The sequence below is a fragment of the Salvia miltiorrhiza genome, chromosome 1 (genome assembly GCF_028751815.1).
Source record: "Salvia miltiorrhiza cultivar Shanhuang (shh) chromosome 1, IMPLAD_Smil_shh, whole genome shotgun sequence".
In the NCBI taxonomy this organism is placed as follows: Eukaryota; Viridiplantae; Streptophyta; class Magnoliopsida; order Lamiales; family Lamiaceae; genus Salvia; species Salvia miltiorrhiza.
The window spans coordinates 7,924,790-7,939,787 of NC_080387.1; the positions used below are offsets into that span (position 1 = coordinate 7,924,790).

Sequence of the window (14,998 nt, forward strand, 5' to 3'; positions counted from 1 at the left end):
TGAAAGAGAGAGTAAGAAATGACAAATCCTATTTATGAGCTTCTTCTTCCTTCAATGGTCTTCAATGGTGGATGGGTGTGTTAAAGGAGGTTAGGGTTTTTGTGTGTGGAGTGTTGGGGAAGATGAGTGATGGGGAAGAAGAATAATGAGAGAAAAAGGGGGAAAATGGGGTTTAAGGGCTGAAAAACGCGACTCCGCTCTTTTCCCGCGGTCACGGCCCGCGCCCGTGGTGCTCAAACGTGGGCGAAACTCAGGGAACCCGCGGTCCCGCCCCGCGGCCGCGGGTGGTGACCGTGGGTGGACCCGCGGTCCCAGCCCGCGGCCGCGGGTGGTGACCGCGGGACATCCCTGGACTTGAGCACTTAGCCCGCGGTCCCACCCCGCGGCCGCGGGTGGTGACCGCGGGCGATACATTCCCCACGACGCGTGACCGCGGCCGCGGCCTCTGTGCGCGGCTGACTTTGTCGGCCCCGTTCTCCCTCGTCCGAGCTCCGATTCGGGCGCCGTTCACGCTCATGGATTCCTCTCGAGACGTACTTCAATCCTATGCTCTCACAATTCTCCAATCAACTCTTGATTTGCCCTGAAAATACTCAAAAACTATACCAAGCAATCAAAACTTCATAAATACTAAATATTCGGGCACAAACAAGCATTCACAAGCAAAACATGAAGGGAAATGACAACAAAACATGTGGAATTGAGGTACGAAAACCATGTTTGTCAACCCCCCAAACTTAAAGTGTTGTTTGTCCCCAAACGACGAAGAGAAGAGAAATAAAAGTAAACAAACATGTAAGCATGAATTGGTGTCATTTCAAAGGCTTCAACAATTTTTTTTTTTTTCAAATGAGTATCACAAGTAGATGTGCATTTCAAGAAATCACAAGTGTCAAAGAGTTCAACATTAGAGCCTCCAAGCTTGAATCCTCACAAAGGTGGATGTTTCAATGGTGCACTCAACTCTCAAGTGTTTAGAATGGACGTGTTTGCACTCAACTTGAAACAATGCATGCAATCTACCATAAGCTTGCCATTTATCCTAACTCTTTATACTTCAATGTGTTATAAATAAAGATCAAAAAGGGCTTTCCTTGGGTTGTAATGAGGGTTCTTTGGTAAGGTGAGTAATTTTTAGGCAAAGTGACTCATCCCACGATCAAATAATCATAATGAACAAATCGACTTCACTATTTCTCTTATCAAACATAAACCACAATCCCTGCATTTCATCCTTAGTGATATCTATCATGGCCATGATTCAAAAGGCAAATCACTCCCCTTTATGCTCTTTTATTCACATTCATTTTCATTTCTTTTTCTTTTTGAGCTCATAGGGGACTAGTGATTTTCACTTAATCAAAGCTTGATAAGCACTTTCAATCATTTCCCAAACTTTTCTTCATCAAAGCAACCACCAACACTCTAGGTTCTACCCCTTTATTATTGGTTATTCAAAGAAAGGCTACAAGGCACAAAAGGGGTAAACTAGGATCATATGAGAATTTGGACACAATTTGAGTTAAGTGGCTAACAAAGATGGCCTTAAATCACTTCAATATTAACAACACATCTACTTTTATTTTCAAGAGAGGACTCATGGCAAGTTCTAGAGATCAACACACATGCTCAAATGATTTACACTCAAGAACAAAATGAGATTGTAAATGTATGACAATCGAAGGCTCAATTCTCACAAGCTCATTTCTTTTTCAAGTTCTTGGAGGTACAACATTTAGCTCATCATCACAAGTTCAAACTCTTCATGCAAAATCAACAAGTGATACATAACAATTTCTTTTCAAAAACACAATCATATCATAAGCCCAATAACAAACAAATCATCCTCACAAAATTTGTTACAATTATCCCAACAAAAATCAAAACATCAAAAAGTCTTTCAATTATTCAAAACATAACAAAAACAAAATATGCAAAAACACAAGATAAGCGAGACAACTAATCCATCTTCCCCCTCCCCCCCAAACTTATTTCACACAAAGTGGAAATAAGGTTGGAGGAAAAGAGAAGGATAAGTTGGCTCGGACTCACAATGGTACGGGCACGACTACGGTGGCGGGAAGGGGCCATGGAAGGCATGGAAGTGGCGCATGTGCTCTTCGTAGCGGCGCCGCTCATCCTCTTGGTATTGCATAAAGGCTTCATATTGCCTTCTTTGCTCTTCTTGGATTGCATCAAAGCGGGCCATGTTTGCGGCTTGGAAGGAGTCAAAGCGGCCCATCATCCTATCCTCAAATCCGACACCCCCTCCTGGATACGCCGGGGGTGGTTGAGGTATCTCACCACCTGGTTCAAATGCTTGCTCTTCCTCCTCGCCCTCGGGGGCGTGTTGTTGTGCATGTGCGTCTTGGAGGTGAGCAATGGTGGCGGCAAAGTGGGCGGGCTGACGCATGCCTAGGTTAGCGGCCTCCCCGGGGCCCATGATGGTGGTAAGGGCCGGATTGGGCAATGGGAAGTACACATTGCCGTTGTCGCCCTTGAGGATCCACAAAAGCTGTCTCCCGGAGGCGAGAAAGTGTTGTTGCACTAGGCAACGTCGGTCGAGGAGGATGTCACGGGAGATGGGGTCTTCTTGAATAGCCACCCCAAGATGTGTCGCTATAGGGGTGATCATGCCTCCAATGCATATTTTGCCCCCTCTTGTGTGAGCTTGAGATTCGAATTGGTCGGCCAAAAGACACCCAAGAGATAAGGAGATGTTGGTGAGGGCGCCTTGAATGAGTAAGAGCTCATTCGACCGACAAAAGCCCACATTCTCCCGACCAAGGAAAGTGAACCCGAAGGCCCGTTGGGTAAGGCGGATAACCGGGTTGCGCAATGACGCCGCCTTTGATCGCCGGGAGTCATAGCCTGCAATCTCCTCCACGCCTCGAAAGTGACATCGTTCCCACATACGGGTGGGATTGAACTCTAATCCACCGGCGTATGCTCCTCCTTGGGGGCAACCCAAAATCTCGTCCAACTCATCAATAGTTAGCTCTCGGGGCTCATTCCCGAGTTGGAAAGAGATTCTTGATGGAGCTCCGTTGGACTTGATGAGCTGGAATGTGGAGAGGAACTCAAGAGTGAGCCCTCGGTATGCTAACCATCCCCCAGTGATTACTCGCCGCCATCCGCCTCTATCCGCCAAAGACCAAATGTCTTCGGCAATTCCCATGGCCTCGATAGTTTCCGAGCAAATATACCGGCATTGCCGGTGAGGAATGGCACAAAGTTGCTCCCAACGTTCGCGGGAGTCCGGAGTAGGAAGTCGAATCCCATAGAATTGAGGAGTGTGCCGAGTGATAGTCACCTCATCGGCACGGGAGGTACTGGCCTTCCCCTTTCCTTTGCCCTTTGTTACACGTGGTGCCATAGCAAAATGTGCCTACAAAACCAAGTGTGAGTCTTTATTTGACACAACAAACGACAACAACAAGATACTAGAAAACAACTTAACTAAGCAAATTAGCCCGGGAAACGGGCGAATTCTTATTCTAAAAGCACATAAATTTATCACACTATCACAATGCATCTCACAACAACACATAGCATCAAAATCAATCCCACAATCACCAAAATCTCCCCCCCAAACTTAGACATTTATCTACACCCAACACAAGCAAATTCTTAAGCAATAATGTCAATTAAGCATAAATTCACCGATTAAATTGCAATTAAATGAAAGACCCATCATCCTAGACATGCATAGAAGCAATTAAAATCATCAATTCAACAATGTAGCACAATGTAGGAAAAATCCTAATTTTGAGCCCTAATTGCATATAAACATGTAGAATGCAAAATATCACAAAATAATCGGTAAAAATCTTCTAAATCATGCTTAGAATGTAAAAATGAAGGAATGAGAGCAAGTAAAACATACCTTGTAGTTGGATTTGGAAGTGAAAGTGAGAGGAGAATGAAGCAATTTTCGTGGGTGTGTGAGTAGAGAGTGAAAAGTGAGGGAAAAAAGGGTGAAAAAGGGGTTAAAACCCCGAGTCAAAGCAGGTCAACGCGTGCCCAGGAGGCCCGCGGTCCCGCCCGCGGCCGCGGGTGGTGACCGCGGGACATCCCTGGATTGCGCGTTTCGCCCGCGGTCCCACCCCGCGGCCGCGGGTGGTGACCGCGGGCACCCTGGGAGTCTTCACCTTTGAAAAATTCAATTTTTGGCGTTTTTTTTTTTTTTTTTTTTTTTTTTTTTTTTTAAGATAAAGGGAATTAAACTCACAAACAAAAGAAATCACACACATATAAAAATATATACATAGATGAATATATAATACCTATGTATATGTGTGTTTATTGAACTTGCAAAAATTAAAGATACCTTGTTGGGGTGCCTCCCAACTAGCGCTTAGTTTAACGTCGTGAGCTCGACGTCTTCATGATGGTGTCATGTCTTTGGTTCGGCGAGAATGATGACGGACACTTTCTCTCGTGGCTCGGCTCGAAAGTATGCCTTAATGCGTTGGCCATTCACCACAAAAGTGCGTCCATCGTTGCCCTTCAATTCAATAGCTCCATTGGGGGAGACCTTGTTGATGAGGAATGGGCCCGACCATTTGGACTTGAGCTTTCCCGGAAAGAGTGAAAGGCGGGAATTGAAGAGAAGGACCTCATCCCCGGGTGCAAATTCCCGTTTGTGGATCATCCTATCATGAAACCTCTTGGTCCTCTCTTTGTAGAGGCTTGAGCTTGCAAATGCCTCACTTCGAAATTCATCCAACTCATTGAGTTGAAAGACTCTAGCTTGGCCAGCCTTCTTGAAATCAAAATTGAGCTTCTTGACCGCCCAATATGCCCTGTGCTCTAACTCTACGGGGAGATGACATGACTTCCCGTATACAAGTTGGTATGGTGACATGCCAAGCGGTGTCTTGTACGCCGTTCGATATGCCCAAAGTGCGTCATCAAGCAAGAGAGACCAATCCTTCCGGCTCCCATTCACTGTCTTCTCTAGCACTTGTTTAATCTCCCGGTTTGCCAACTCGGTTTGACCATTGGCTTGGGGATGATAAGCCGTTGTCACTCTATGCTTCACCCCGTACTTTTTGAGAAGTCCTTCCATCCACTTGTTGCAAAAGTGGGATCCTCCATCGCTTATCAAGGCCCTTGGAATTCCATGCCTTGTTAAAATATTCTTTTGAAGGAACTTGATCACCACTTTGGAGTCATTGGTTTGAGTAGGAATTGCTTCCACCCATCTTGAAACATACTCCACGGCCAACAAAATGTATTGGAAGCCGAAAGACATTGGGAATGGGCCCATAAAATCTATGCCCCATACGTCAAAGAGCTCAACTTCAATCACATTGTTAAGGGGCATCTCGTGCTTCTTTGATATTCCTCCCATTCTTTGGCATTGATCACAACTCAAAATAAATGAGTGGCAATCCTTGAAAATAGTTGGCCAATAGAAGCCACTTTGAAGCACCTTAAAAGCGGTTCGGTTGGTGCCAAAGTGCCCTCCACTAGGGGAAGAATGACACTCCCTCATAATAGCTCCCCATTCCTCTTCGGGTACACACCGCCGGATGATGGTGTCGGCACATCGTCGATACAAGAACGGCTCATCCCATAAGAAGAATTTCACATCATGAAAGAATTTTTTTCTTTGGTAACGATTCAACTCGGGTGGTGGATGAATGCCGGATGCAAGATAGTTGACGTAGTCCGCATACCATGGGGTGTGGGTCTTGACTTGCAAGATTTGCTCATCGGGAAAATTCTCATTGATGGGCACATCGGCATTTTCCCCTTCCACGGGATTCTCAAGTCTTGAAAGGTGATCCGCCACAACATTTTCACATCCTCTCCTATCTCGGATTTCAATATTAAACTCTTGAAGGAGGAGGATCCACCTTATCAACCTCGGCTTGGCATCTTTCTTCTCAAATAAATACCGGATGGCCGCATGGTTGGTGTGAACAATGGATTTTGTGCCAATGAGGTAGGAGCGGAATTTGTCGAAGGCATACACAACCGCCAAAAGTTCCTTTTCAGTGACGGTGTAGTTTGATTGAGCCTTATCTAGAGTCCTACTAGCGTAGTAGATGACTCTAAATAGCTTGTCTTTCTTTTGCCCCAACACGGCCCCGACGGCGATGTCGCTTGCGTCACACATGAGCTCAAACGGTTGTGACCAATCCGGTGTGATCAAGATGGGAGCACTCACTAAAGCCTTTTTGAGTTTCTCAAAGGCCACCAAACAATCTTCATCAAAGTTGAACTTTGCATCTTTTTCAAGAAGGTGACATAAGGGTTTGGTGATCTTTGAGAAATCTTGGATGAATCTTCGATAAAACCCGGCATGTCCAAGGAAGCTTCTCACGGCTTTCTCATTGGATGGTGGTGGAAGCTTCTCAATGGCCACTATCTTTGCTCGATCCACCTCCAATCCGGCTTTGGAGACCTTGTGTCCAAGCACAATTCCATCCCTAACCATAAAATGACATTTTTCCCAATTCAATACAAGGTTAGTTTCCTCACACCTTTGCAACACAATAGATAGATTATGGAGACAATGATCAAAAGAATTGCCAAAGATAGAAAAGTCATCCATAAAAACTTCCATTACATTTTCAATTAAATCATGGAAAATGGCCATCATGCATCGTTGAAAAGTAGCGGGGGCATTGCAAAGACCAAATGGAATGCGTCTATAAGCAAAAATGCCATAAGGACAAGTGAAAGCGGTCTTTTCTTGGTCCTCCGGGGCAATCATGATTTGATTATACCCGGAGTACCCATCAAGAAAACAATAAAATTCATACCCCGCCAACCTATCAAGCATTTGGTCAATAAAAGGAAGAGGAAAGTGATCTTTTCGAGTAGCTGTGTTCAACATCCTATAGTCAATACACATCCTCCATCCATTTACTAACCTAGTTGCAATTAGCTCATTATGCTCATCTTTTATGACGGTTATCCCCCCCTTTTTAGCAACAACTTGAGTGGGACTAACCCACTCACTATCCGAAATAGCAAAAATAATTCCCGCATCTAGCAATTTGAGAACTTCTTTTCTTACTACTTCTTGCATAATAGGGTTTAACCGTCTTTGGCCTTGCCTCCTAGGTTTAAAATCATCTTCCATCAAAATCCTATGCATGCAAATGGATGGGCTAATCCCTTTTAAATCGGAAATTGACCATCCTATAGCGGACCTATACTTCCTCAAAACATTTAGCAATTGATCAAGCTCATGAGGAGAAAGGTAGGATGATACAATTACCGGATACGCCTCATCCTCACCAAGGAAGGCGTATTTCAAGTGTTCGGGGAGAGGTTTTAACTCCAAGCTGGGAGTCTTCTTCTCCACTCCTTCATCTTTCGGCTCTCCATTTCTCAAGTCCAAGAAACATGCCTCTCCTTGTGAAATTTTCTGCACAAAGTTCATTTCATTAGCCTCAATAAATAAGTTAGAAGCATTAAACTCATCATTATCAACAAAAGAGAATAGAGGGTTTAGGAGGCAAGTGTCCATTGGATTGTTGTAGATGTGGTACTCCTCCATGTTGATGCAAGACTCTATCACTTGCATCATCTTGCATTCACCAACCCTCTTTTCTTCTTCCTCCTTGTACTTGAGAGCCTTGTGGATTGAAAATGTGAAGCTCTCTTCATTCACTCTAAGGGTGAGTTCGCCCTTAGCAACATCAATGAGGGCTCTCCCCGTTGCCAAGAAGGGGCGCCCAAGAATTAAAGGTACATCTTTGTCTTCCACCATGTCCAAAACAACAAAGTCCACCGGGAAGATGAAATTGTTGACTTTCACGAGGACATCTTCTACTATCCCCTTTGGATAAGAAACGGAACGATCCGCCATTTGAAGGGCAATTGTGGTTGGCTTGATGGTGCCAATCTCTAGCTTGTTGAAGATTGAGAGCGGCATCAAATTTATACTTGCTCCCAAATCACACAAAGCTTTCCCAAAACGATCATTCCCAATATCACAAGGGATTGTGAAGCTCCCGGGGTCCTTGATCTTGGTGGGGATTTTTCTTTGGAGAACGGCACTACATTCTTCGGTTAGATTGACCGTCTCATTCTCTCCCATCTTCCTCTTGTTTGATATGACCTCCTTTAGGAACTTTGCATAGGAGGGCATTTGTTTCAAAGCTTCAATAAGTGGAATGTTGATGTGCACCTTTCGAAAAATCTCAAGAAACTTGGAGAATTCATTCTCCACATTCTTCTTTTGATGTCTTTGAGGAAAAGGGATTGGTGGGCAATAAGGTGGTGGAGCCACGTACACCTCCTTCTTCTTTCCTCTATCTCCTTGTTCCTTTGAAGGGTTGCCATCTCCAACTTCAACCACAACACCACTTCTATCTTCTTCGTCGGGCATCTTGGGCTCTTCATATGTTGTCCCACTCCTTAGAGCAATGGCCTTGCAATGCTCCTTGGGATTCACGATTGTGTTGCTTGGGAATTGCCCTTGTTGGTGTTGATTGTTTATAGACTCGGCAATTTGTCCCACTTGTATCTCAAGCATTTTCAATTGCTTGGCTTGAGCCTCTAACTTCTCATCCGTTCTTGTCATGTGAGCTTGAGTCGTGGTCATGAACTTCATCAATATTTCTTCAAGGTTGAGCTTCTTCTCTTCCTTGATCATGCCATGGCTCACCGCAAATCCGGGCGGTGGTTGCAAGAAATTGTTTGGATTGCTATAGGAGAGGTTAGGGTGGCGGTTAGGTTGGAATCCTTGAGTGTATTGCCCTTGCCCTTGGTAGCCACCTTGTTGTTGGGGCCGGAAGTTCGCATAGCCTCGGTTGTTGTTGTTGTTGATGTAGTTCACATCCTCGAAGCTAGTTTGTTCTTCAACCACGGGCTCTACCCTTGACATTGATATAGCATCAATCTTGCTATTCATGGCGGTCAATTGAGCCGTCAAAAGAGCTATCGGATCCGAGCTTGTTGTAGCCGCCACCTTCTTCAAGATGCTCCTCTCCGTTGGGAATTGATGGCAATTGGTGGCCAAGTTCTCTATGATGTGAGCGGCCTCCGCGTGGCTTTTCTCCAACAATGCTCCATTGGCCGATGCATTCATGTCTCTTTGCATCTCACCACTACACCCGGTGTAGAATACACAAATGATTGTGTTTTGATCTAAACCATGGTTAGGGCACTTCCTTAGCATCTCTTTGAATCTCTCCCAAGCTTCGTAGAAGGATTCTCCATCAAATTGGTGAAATTGGACTATGTCTTTCTTCATCTTCATGGTTCTACCCGGAGGGTAGAACTTGTTGAGAAACTTTTGAGCCATGTTCTCCCATGTAGTGATAGAACCACCCTCTAAAGATTGGTACCATGTCTTGGCCATGCCCCTTAGCGAAAAGGGGAAGAGTCGAAGTCGAATGGCATCCTCCGGGACTCCATTCATCTTGATGGTGCCGCATATCTCCAAGAAGTTTCCAAGATGTCCATTCGGGTCATCTTGGGAAAGACCGGCGAATTGGTTTTGTTGTACCATATTTATGAGGGCCGGCTTGAGCTCAAAATTTGTGGCGTTGATTCTCGGGGCATTCACTCCTCCTTGTTGGACAATGGGTTGGAACATATTGCTAATAGGTGGTGGTGGAGGTGTATTTCTTAGAGCTTCTTGCTCATTGATTTTCCCTTGCATGGCTTCTAATTGCATTTGAAGTTGACGGATTAAGTCGTGATTTTCCGCCATAGCTTCCTCCAACTCTCTATCTCTTCTTGTTCTTGCTTTGTTGTGTCGACAAAAAGCTTCAACCTCAAGGTTTATAGGTATAAGAGGTGCACCCTTAGATCTTGTGTTCATACACTACCTATCAACCAACAAGAACAAGAAGTCAAAACACAATCTTAAAATAGAAAACAAAAATTAAAGCAAGTAAAATGTCTAAAGTAGTTAAGCACAATGAAGCAAAATATCACAAGCAAAGAAACTAAACTAATCCCCGGCAACGGCGCCAAAAACTTGTTCGCTATTATTTTCACCACGCCGCAAGTATACGGGTAGTTGTAATATATGGAAGCAAGGTCGTATCCCACAAGGATTAGTAGTTCAATCAAGTGATTATCCTAATTCATTTTACTCGACTATTTAGACTAAACGATTGAGTGATTGGTTTGATTATCTAACTAAATACTTAACAAGTGCAAAGACAAATAAAAATCAAATAAGCAAAGTGGATAAATAAGATGATTAAGGCGATTTAGGGACTAGGCATCGATGATTAAGAAAAGGACTTCAATTATAACTCAATACTAATCTTGACGAACCTAATTATCTAGAGTGATCTCCCAACTGGTTTTTAGCCCCCTCCCGGACGACTAAAACGGTAGATTACGGGTCATAGTTGCCGTCCCCGGTCAACTTCTAACCTATAACTCCCAAAAGCACACAAAGATCGACATACTCTCACCCAACTCTCAACCTCCCGGTTATCGAATTGATATGTTTCAAACACCTTATCTATTGCAATTATCCTCTCCCGATTCAAAGTGCAAATTAGAAATGCATAGAATGTGGCCAACAATCCATACAAGAAATAAATCAAGGGTTTGAAAAGATAATGTGCAAATGAACAAACAAGATTTATATTGAGCATAAATAATCAATCCATTACAATAATCATCTAGCCTAATCCCCAAATCAAAGAGAAATTTAGCCTAACATGTTCAAACACAATAAATCAAAGTTAAAGGTGTACATAATGAAAGAGAGAGTAAGAAATGACAAATCCTATTTATGAGCTTCTTCTTCCTTCAATGGTCTTCAATGGTGGATGGGTGTGTTAAAGGAGGTTAGGGTTTTTGTGTGTGGAGTGTTGGGGAAGATGAGTGATGGGGAAGAAGAATAATGAGAGAAAAAGGGGGAAAATGGGGTTTAAGGGCTGAAAAACGCGACTCCGCTCTTTTCCCGCGGTCACGGCCCGCGCCCGTGGTGCTCAAACGTGGGCGAAACTCAGGGAACCCGCGGTCCCGCCCCGCGGCCGCGGGTGGTGACCGTGGGTGGACCCGCGGTCCCAGCCCGCGGCCGCGGGTGGTGACCGCGGGACATCCCTGGACTTGAGCACTTAGCCCGCGGTCCCACCCCGCGGCCGCGGGTGGTGACCGCGGGCGATACATTCCCCACGACGCGTGACCGCGGCCGCGGCCTCTGTGCGCGGCTGACTTTGTCGGCCCCGTTCTCCCTCGTCCGAGCTCCGATTCGGGCGCCGTTCACGCTCATGGATTCCTCTCGAGACGTACTTCAATCCTATGCTCTCACAATTCTCCAATCAACTCTTGATTTGCCCTGAAAATACTCAAAAACTATACCAAGCAATCAAAACTTCATAAATACTAAATATTCGGGCACAAACAAGCATTCACAAGCAAAACATGAAGGGAAATGACAACAAAACATGTGGAATTGAGGTACGAAAACCATGTTTGTCAGCTTCCTTCCTTCTCCACTCTCCTCCTAATGCCTATCGGCTTCTGCGCGGTACTTTTGGACATAAGGGATGGTTTTGCCTCTGAATCCCTCTTGCTTCCGACACATGCCTCTTTCGCGGAAAGTGACATCATTCTGACCCCTAATGTATCTTTTGCCCGCAACCGGGCCTTGCCAATTAACTACGCCCTCCCGGGCGACCAAACACTACAAAATAAAAGGAAAAGACTCAATCTAGACCTAAAACAGACTCAAAAACATAGCACAATATTGGGCTCATCACACGCACACACTTTAAACACGATTGTTCTCAAGCGTGCACATATAGTTTTGCCCAAGAGCAGACACAAACGAAACAGAAAGAAAAACAATAAAACAACAAAGCATGCTTTAATTCTTAGCCACAAAAGATATTGACGATCATAAAGGAAGAATTACAGTAGATTCAAACAAAAACATGTGCCATCAGTTGAGTCAAGACAAGGTTGTGGGCATGAGGATGTTCCTCCCATTTCACCCATTCTCTCAAGTGTTTAAGCTAGTGTTTTCGCTCTGGACATCTTGATGGGTTTTGACCATAGTCACAGTTCTAGTGCATCTCATTAGGTCTTTATTTGGTTGTAATGTGGCTTAAGACATAAGGTGGGATCATTTTGGCTTGGGGCTAAGGTCTTACTGAACTGCATTCTGGGCGTAAGAACTCCCAGACTCATGATTGACCATCTGCCCTTTACTTTAGGGCCTAAGCACACTACCTTCTTGGACTTAAATATTTTTTTTTTCAATTTCTTTTCTTTTCCGTCCTTATTTTTCTTTCTTTCTTTTTTATGGAGTTTTCCTTTCTTGGGAATTAGAAATCCCTTTTTGCAATGTTTCGCACTAGTCCTGCCCAAAGTGTGTTCTACACTATCTCCCCTTCTTTTGCCCTTAAGTTCAGTTTGATCAGGTAGGCTCAAATCTAGGCAAGTTTTTTCTATTTTAGTGAATTCAAACGAATTATTAAGCTCAAAAGGGTTAACAAGTGATAGATGTATGGTTGGTCATTTTTGGCTCTGTGGGCTTAAGAAATAAATGCCTAAATCATTTAACACACCTAAACTATGTACTCATAATTCGATCAAGAAGACAGGGCAATTCTAGTCAATATACCTGTTCAAGATGTCATAATTCACACAAGAGAAGAAAAATTGCTTATGGGCATATGGCAGCAAAGTTTAGCTCAAATCCTCACAGGGTGATATGCCCACTCCTTTCCATCATCCTCAACCACATACGGCACGACAGTTTAAATTTAACTACTTACAAAAATCATAACTCAACAATCATCATATCAGAGCAACCTCGAATTACAGCATGCTGACTCAAGACTCTAAAACAAATAAAAATGGGTCTTCCCCCCCCCACTCACACACTTTGCCTTAAGGCAAAGGGTGTGAGAACGGGGATTACCCCACACAACAGCAAACACACTTTGGCCCCCCTCCACACACACACTTTTCTTTGAGCACAGTGGGTGTGTAGAGGGGGTCAAGAAAAACAGACTCAAACAAAAATTAAAAAAATGAAAGACGTCACAAACGGCCAATGCTTTGGGTGCCTTCACCATGTGTTTTGCCTTGTGGGCAAAACACAGGTGCAGGCAAAAGGTTACCCTTTCCTAGCTTTGGATAAACAGACTCGACAAAACAAAACATAAAATAAGAAAATTTAAAACAAAAACTAACATCCTAGGGAAGGTAAAAATTCATGGGGCTGGTGCAGGTGGATACCTGAATCCCTGATGCTTGAAGAAGGCCAGAAGGGCCTTTTGGGTCGCTGCCAGTGCTACTTGGGTCTCCTCGATCCTGGACTCAATCCTATCCAGCTGGTTCTCCTCTTCCTCAGACTCCGATTCCTCCATCTTCTCATTTCCTTTGCCCACAGCAGGGCTTTGGCCTTCGGCCGTCGAAACATCCCTCTCCTCTGGATTGGTGAATTTGGGCACACCTTTCTCCATCTTCACATCCCTCATCCGAATCAAAGCCTCCACATTGAGCTTTTCTGCCTCGATCTTGGTGTTTCCTTCCTTAATCTCGATCTCGTTCTGCTGGGCAAATGCAGTGGTGAACTGGATGCACGAGAGCCTTTGGTTGGGTTTACTGATGATGGACTCTATGTGCTCGATCAGGAAGGCCCCGAAGTTGAGCTTCACATTGTTGTTCATTGCCCAAAAGAATGTAGAGATCCTTTTTGGACATAGCATTTCCACTGTCCAGCTTCCCGAAGAGAGAGTAGGAGTGGATGCGGTGGCACATCCTTAGGGCAGAATCACGGATTCTGTGCCCCTTGACCTTCTGTGTCTTAAAGGGCCCTCCATCACCAATGTCTGCCCATATGACATCCCATTCCTGTGCGTCGAAGGTCCTTCAGCTTCAATATTTCCAAGTTCAGATTCCTTATACTCCTTTTTCTGTAGATCCTTCAGCTTCAATATTTCCAAGTTCAGATTCAGCTCATTCATGGACATGTCTCTGGTTTCCCCCTTCATGGGGAAACTCATGCCCAAAGGGCCACAGTTGGGGTTGATGTCCACCTGGACTGAATCGAAGACCTCCCTCACTATTTTCTCATAAGCGTGGCTCGGTCATTCCAGAAATGGTTCCCACCCTACATTGGCGAAGTACTCCTTAATCTTCCCCACCACACCCAATTGCTCTAGCGAGTCCATGTCCGAGATCTTGGGCACAACAATTCCCTTCTTCTTTGATGATTCCACTGTCTTCTTCCTGGTTCTCGGGGCGGACGCCGGCTCTCCCTTAATCATCTGGATTGGGGTTGGGCTCAGAACTTTCTTTCTCCTCTTGGCAGGCGTCTCCTCTGCATCCTCGTCGGATTCCCCCTGTTCTTCTTGCAGCACTGAACCCGAGGGTTCATTTTTCTCGGTTGATGATCCTTCGGCCGGCGTGGCCGATTTCTCGGCCACCGGTTTATTTCTTTTTGAGACAGAGGGTGGTTGCTTTTTCTTTGCGGACGTCTCTTCACTCGTTTTAGCCATTTCCGATGCGGGGTTGTCCTCTTCCATGACTGTATGTGCTTCACCGGCGCCAAGGGTTGGCGCGTCTATCTTCGCCGTAAGCTGATCGATGACGTTCTCATCCACCGGCGAGGGGCTCTCAGTTTGCGGAAGGGTTTTTGTGGATGGAGGTGGTGTGGTTTCCATGGAAATAGGTTTTTGGTGTGAGGGTTTTCTTGGTGGCTTTGGTTTGGGTGGCGTGGAGCTTTCTCCGGTAAGGTCGATTTTTGTACCTTGGGAAATTTCTCTGAGTTTGTTCTTCAGTCTTGTGGAGTGCGGTGGTGGTTTTTGTATGAGAAGAGCGAGAAAAAAGGGGGTGATGATTATGGAAGTTGGAAGGTTGAGGGTAGTGATGTCGTGGGTAGAGGTTTAGGGTTTATGATGGATAGGACTGACAACTGTTACATGATGTGATGTGTGTCAGGCAGTTCCAGCTGGTGTTTTGCCCGAGAGCCCTGTTTTACCTCTGGTCCAAGCGTCTCAACTCTTGATTGCTTCTACACAAAATTTTAAATTCCCGCGAAGGCGGG

At 44.9% G+C, this 14,998-nt stretch overlaps 1 protein-coding gene and 1 non-coding gene across 2 annotated transcripts; one reads left to right on the forward strand and one right to left on the reverse strand.

Moving 5' to 3' along the window:
- Positions 1–4,186: 4,186 nt before the first annotated feature.
- On the reverse strand, positions 4,187–10,277 carry LOC131006474 (uncharacterized). The gene has a single exon (XM_057933634.1). It carries the CDS (start codon positions 9,791–9,793, stop codon positions 4,397–4,399), a length of 5,397 nt encoding a protein of 1,798 aa, XP_057789617.1. The 5' UTR covers positions 9,794–10,277; the 3' UTR covers positions 4,187–4,396.
- LOC131007378 (small nucleolar RNA R71) lies at positions 9,117–9,223 on the forward strand. Its single transcript, XR_009096080.1, has one exon. It is a non-coding gene; the product is annotated as a small nucleolar RNA R71 (small nucleolar RNA).
- Positions 10,278–14,998: the final 4,721 nt, after the last annotated feature.

Excerpts from the sequence above, each read along its gene's own strand:
- LOC131006474 (XM_057933634.1), bottom strand. The coding sequence starts at position 9,793 with ATGAACACAAGATCTAAGGGTGCACCTCTTATACCTATAAACCTTGAG.